This window comes from Mchenga conophoros, linkage group LG12 (assembly GCF_057382185.1).
Source record: "Mchenga conophoros isolate Kocher_MC1m ecotype Shallow Benthic linkage group LG12, M_conophoros_male_GT1.1, whole genome shotgun sequence".
Classification (NCBI taxonomy): domain Eukaryota; kingdom Metazoa; phylum Chordata; class Actinopteri; order Cichliformes; family Cichlidae; genus Mchenga; species Mchenga conophoros.
The window spans coordinates 15,168,201-15,174,200 of NC_140537.1; the positions used below are offsets into that span (position 1 = coordinate 15,168,201).

General features: G+C 43.5%; 1 protein-coding gene across 2 annotated transcripts in view; it reads right to left on the minus strand.

Moving 5' to 3' along the window:
- tcf7l1b (transcription factor 7 like 1b) overlaps positions 1-2,805 on the minus strand; it is a 30,751-nt gene extending 27,946 nt beyond the window's left edge. Inside the window, exons 1-3 of one of the 2 annotated variants that reach the window (XM_085293937.1) lie at positions 1,743-2,805; positions 1,543-1,615; positions 1,298-1,425 (exon numbers count right to left, since the gene is read on the minus strand). In XM_085293937.1, coding sequence (XP_085150063.1) covers positions 1,298-1,425; positions 1,543-1,615; positions 1,743-1,928 — 387 coding nt within the window. In that variant the 5' untranslated portion in view covers positions 1,929-2,805. The remainder of the gene's footprint in view (positions 1-1,297; positions 1,426-1,542; positions 1,616-1,742) is intronic. The other variant, XM_085293938.1, reaches the window with a different exon arrangement.
- Between the last annotated feature and the right edge of the window lie 3,195 nt (positions 2,806-6,000).

A 6,000-nucleotide genomic window follows, 5' to 3' on the forward strand; every position in this document is an offset into this window, starting at 1 on the left:
CTCAGAATAACAATGGTCAACTAACGCCTTTCTAATTGAATGGAAGGTACAGGGAGGCAAGGGGAGTGGGCAAGGAACAGTGAAAAGGATAAAGGGGGAGGGAAGGGGGGCTGGGTCTTTTCAGTCAGATGCCTGCCAGGCCTTAACGAAAGTACTTGTTTTGTTTTTTTTTCCTTTTTTTGGGGTGGGGGGTGACATGGCTTGGGGGATGGACAATCTCAAGAAAAACAGAGCTCACAAGCAGAGATTATTTCAAGGAAGTTTGTGCAGCACCAATTACATTGCATTTAACAGTCTCCCGATTCCAAATATTAAACTACCTAAAATGTGTGTCTGTTTGACCTTAAGTGTCCACAGCATTACTAACTGGCTACCCACTGCTGTGTGAAAATGTCATGTTTGAAGCCAAGCACTGCAAAAAAAGAAAAATTGCAACAACAACAAAAAAGCAGCAACCAAACCAATAATCAGTATTAAACACTATAAAATGTTTACAACTTCACAAGCTGGGAATGCCTCAATGCAACAGGTTAAATGACACACTCCAAACTCTGCATCAGCAACACTTGCTTAAGACTGTCAACCTTATCTGGACATTTAAAGTCTCTGGACAGCGTCTGTCGGGGGACACAGTGCAGTGAAATGCCTCCCGTGTGTGTCAGAGTGAGGTATTACATTGTTGTTACTGTAGGATATGACCTGACCAACAGCCTTTTCCCCCCTTTTGCAGAGTAGCTTTTAATATGCAGGCCAACAGAAGAAGTTAGCCTGCCTATCAAAAGAAATGCCACTGAAGCTAAAAACATTAGAAAGAAATGTGGTGCAAGTAAAAACAACACGAGAATATCTTGCGATTCTAAAATGGCATTTTAGCCTCTGCACTGCAAAATACAAGTCCCTGGAATAACAGCACTTTAGATAACATCAGCTTTAGTAAGGCGAGGCCACTATTAAGTATATAATGAAGACCCAGTGTGAAGCTGCAGCACAGTTTTTGTAAGGGACTGTCAAAGTTGCTCCTTATTTTCAAAAAGACTGAGCAACGTGTCTGAGGTTTCCATCTGAATAAGAAGTTCTCATATGCGAGCCTTTGCGAGGGGTGGGTGGTAGGGAGAATTTTATATCCCCAAAAAGAACAAAGAAGTAGTTAGTACTCCTTGAGAGGCCACTCGGAGGGAATATGGCGGTCTGAGTTGTGCACAAGGAACTTTTACGCACGGCCAAAGTTTTTTGCAGAGTAAGAGGGAACAAAGAAAAGAGAGCAAGGGGAGGGAAACACATCCGCAGAGACACTTACTGTTCTTGCACTGGGAGACAGCGAACCATTAGAAAGGTATGGATTGGTGAGGTCTGGGATCATGAGAAACGGGTAGCCAGGATAGTGTGGACTCTTAAAAAAGCCACCATCTTGCTGTCTTCTCAGTGCTGCAGGGATAAAGAAAATGGTTAAGCAAGACACAACAATTACCAGTTGCACTATGCAAAAGACCCAGAGTTCCTTTTTATTATTATCATCATTATTATTATTACTGTTATCATTACCTTCGCTGAAGTAGTCTCTTGTTTTCTCATAACTTTCTGAGTCGGGTCTGGTTTGGGGGCGCCTCTCTGCTTGCTACAACGGACATTAGACACAGACGGAGGAGGAGGGGGGAAACTAGTGAAACTTTCAGCGCTATTAAATCCCATTTCTTTTAATGCTGAGCCCCGCGGAGAGCACTTAAAATGTGCTCTGCACTTACCTCCGAGTCTGATGAGCTGCTATTGTTTTCCGACTCGTTCACTAAGGAGGATTTCACATCATCCAAATCCCTTTCCGCTGACACATTTTCGGAGATCTTTTCCTCCTGCTCCCCTTCGTCTTTAAACGATATCATTTCATCGTTGGCCCCCAAATCGTCCCCACCACCTCCGTTTAACTGTGGCATTTTCGCAGACGTGTGGAGAGTATCAAGGAGGACGAAAAACAAACGCAACAATTGACCTTTTCTTCTTTTTTTTCTTTCTTTATCTGATCAGCGTAGTCCAAGCGAACCACTGGAGCAGTAAACTACAAGAAAATGTTCATATTTTAAAACTCCTTTTTCATCCTCTGAACTTGATCCCGTGCGCCATGTCGAGCCTTGAGTTAATAATCCACAATTAAAAGTTTGCAACAGCGACAGAAAAAATCGATGAAAGCTTGGCGTCGGTGGCCGGATGCGCCGCAAACTTGGCAAAGTTTCGTCTCCTTCGCAGGTTGTGGACAACTTACGGTCCCTGTGTGTCTCTACTTTTTGTGCCGCTGAGGAATGGGACTTTCTTTCCTCCTACAAGAGTCCGGAGACCACATAAACTACAGCACGCGCGACAGCGAGGTTATTCAAGAACGAGCAACACGTCCGATTTCATCTCCTAATATCCATGCGTAAGAGAACTGCTCAAGTTTTTTTTTAAAAAGAAGAAAAAAATGAGGAAAGAAAAGGGGAAAAAAACAACAACGACACGGGCTGCAGTTTTCTCCACTTCGGACTCGCTTGCTTTCCCCGAGAACCGACAATTTGTTATGTGGGCCCCCAACGTAAACAAAGTTCATAACTAGAAAAAGAGAAATAACAAAAGACGTGCAAAAGTATAAAAAAACAAAAGGTTCAGCTGGACGTGCTCGCCCTTTCCCTCCACATTGCTGCCGGGGAATGCGCTCTGAAAACTACTTGGTTGTTCAAGTGGAAGAAAAGCGCAAGCCCGTCCGTAGAGGAGGAGTTTGCGCTGAAAACCGACACTTCATTCACCGCCGTGTAGGCTACATCAGCTATTCTTAACCCTAAAGCCACCAATGCGCAGTCTCCATACAGACCATGAAGTGATGAGGGGGGGCATTTTAACTGGAGGGCTGCGTGACCACAAATAAATCACCACCCCAATATATTATCATTATTATTATTATTATTATTATTATTATTATTATTATTATTATAGACAAATTACGAGGTGGACTCGCTTTGTTTTAAACATGCGAATAAAGCACAAACAGCGCGTCACCCTAATCGCCTTTTAATAGTTTAAGTAAACACCAGCAGCAGTCTATCGTGTGACGCGACCAGATGATATTCCCAGTATTGTTCAGGTAAGCAGCAGAGACCACGCCGCCTCCATCAGGGAAGGAGGAAATAACAGGCCAGCTTTTAGTGACAAACTCGTAATTACACGCTTCTATTTAAATTGCACGTCTGCGCTGCCCTGAAACAATAAAGCGCAATAACACCCGGGATAAAGCACGGCCTATTACGGCACAGCTACCAGGCATGACAGTGAGGCAACAAGGCTCTGAACATCCAGGCCTCCTGTGACATGCCTGGCTCACTTCTCTCTCTCTCTCTCTCTCTCTCTCTCTCTCTCTCTCTCTCTCTCTCTCAAGCACATTGCCCCATTGTTGATTTGAGGAACAGGACTGGAGCCTGGTTTTGCAAGCTTTGGAAGAACAAGGGAAGTGGTTACATTTTTTTAAAAGATATGAAGTAACCTCCTCACAAATCTTAAAAACGGGGATGAATTTTAAATCCACGACAAATGAAATGAGCTGAGTTTGTTTTGTTTTTCTCGCAAAGTATGGAGAGTTGCTAAAGTTATCCAGAGGTGCAACACACTTAGGAAAGTGGTTTCATTCTTCAGGAGCTTTTTCTTTCTTTATGCCTCACGTTATCTTGGCATTTCTTATTCCAAGTCCAGCGGACCTCAGACTTTTCCTGACTTCTGATGCAATTCGACATTCTTCGCTTGCTTGTGAAAAGCAGTCACTGATGTTGTTGACTGTGTGTCAGCAAGCTGAAGGCTGACTGACAATTCAGCAGTGTTGTCTCCACGGGCCTCATTAGATCCCCAGATTCCTACTGAGTGTTTGTGTATGTGCTTGTCAGTGTGTGTGTGTGTGTGTGTGTGTGTGTGTGTGTGTGTGTGTGTGTGTATTTGTATTCGGTTAAAAGCAACATATACTGTAGTTGCATACTGCACCTAGTGCACTTGCACACACACACACACACACACACACACACACACACACACACACACACACACACACACACACACACACACACACAGGTGAGTATTTGCCCTCAGGGCTACAGATCCTTGCTTTTTTTTAAAGGGGTGGAAAATGTAGGAGGCTACAGTATGCAGAAAAAAAGTATGAGTGAATTTTCCAAATTGTGCTTCGGTTAGTTGATGATTTTGTTTATCCGAAGTCTGTTTCGCAGCCTTTTAGTCACACCCTTTGTTTCTGGTGTGCATATTTCTATACCCCTTCTCAAAAAAAAAAACCTAAAGTGGAGGAAAAATACAGATTTCTCCCCCTTAAAGATATTACGTGTCAAAGATGCAATAGACTATGCATGTCCCAGCAGGTGTAATTACAATAATTCAACACTTGTGCCCCATAGCCTTATGAATGATTAATAAAGAAATCAAATATTAAAACAAGTCAACACAGAAAAATAATAATGACATGCATAAGCAGTTGCCCAACAGGAGTATCTCTTAAATAATGACAACCTTACACACACACACACACACACACACACACACACACACACACACACACACACACACACAATAGTTGAAGCAAGCATGATAATAAAGCACACTCGGTCAAACTGTGGACAGCATCGAGTATATTTGCAAGATGATAAACGTCAGCTATCTTTAATATGTTTTGTGATAGTGCCAAGGCCTTCATGCTGATTTGTTCACCACTATCTCTCTTTTTGTTCTTTTCCTTTTTGCGAAATTCTAACAATCCAGCTTTGATAAAAATTAATTTCTTCACACCCTCAGCACCTGAAAGCAGATTTAATCTCTCTGACTTTAACCTACGGATCCCCGTTTCTCCGTACGACTGCCTCGTTGGAGCGGGATCGGTTTTAACTGAGAGCTGATGAGGGGTCAGGAGAGATGCGAACAGCCACAATCTTAGCCCGGGGGCAGATCAACTGGTGGCCAGAAAATTTATTCAGAGGGTGCTGTCCCTGCATCTGCCTTACTTTGAAGTTGCTCTCTCGACTCTGGCATGTCGTACGTGACTGCGTGTTCATTTTTTTTAACCCCCCCTCCCCACTCTCACTAAAGAGAGTGTGAAAAAGCCGAGAGGGAGCAGTAGTGTACACATGTATGCGCTTCTGTCAGAGTAGGCTTATACTTGTGGTAGTTCGTGTGCGTGTGTGTGTGTATTTGACAGACATGAGAGTGGAGAGAGGAAAGCAGGGGAGGCGGGAGAGAGATGGAGAGATGCTGTGTGCCAATCCATACTCGCGCTGGAGAATTCAAGGTCATTCTTTCATGTTTTGCCAACCATCGGTCAATCAGTTCCCAATCAAAGTGGTGCTTAATTCAGCAGTAATTCCCATCTCCTTATTACGTTTTTGTTTCACCACCACCACCGCACCCCCCTCACTGTTTCAGAGGTGCTAAAGCATTTCCCCTGTCTTCTATCTGATCTGCTGCAGTGTGTCCAACATGCCCTGCCAGGCCAAACCCGCGCTGTCAAGTTCTTTAATAATACCAGTTAAAGTGTGTGGAGGACATGTCAGATCACACAATGTGCTACCAGTGCTTCTATCTATCTCACTTCAGGAGATTTAGGGCTCATTTGATTGTCTCTGAAGCGTACCCAAGTCATGTTCTTCCATTAATCAGTTCAACCCTCCCCAATGTCTCCATCCATGTCTGTGTGTGTGTCTCTTACAGATTGAAACTGGAGCACAGAAAACTGTCCAACAGGAATCTGGAACAGTTATAATAGATGTGATGTTGTATCTTAATATTTGTGATTCCGAAATCCAAAGAAGATGCTTTGTTTACGCTGCGTAAAAACATGCCGCTGCCCATCTGCTGCCGAGCATTTTCACCCACGAAGAGAAAGCTTACAAATCACTCAGCGAGTGTCACTCACTCGAACCGCAGTGTGCAAAAATTAAGCATGCACCAACAGTTGCACATTGCAGAAGGATCAACAGACTTAAAAAAAAA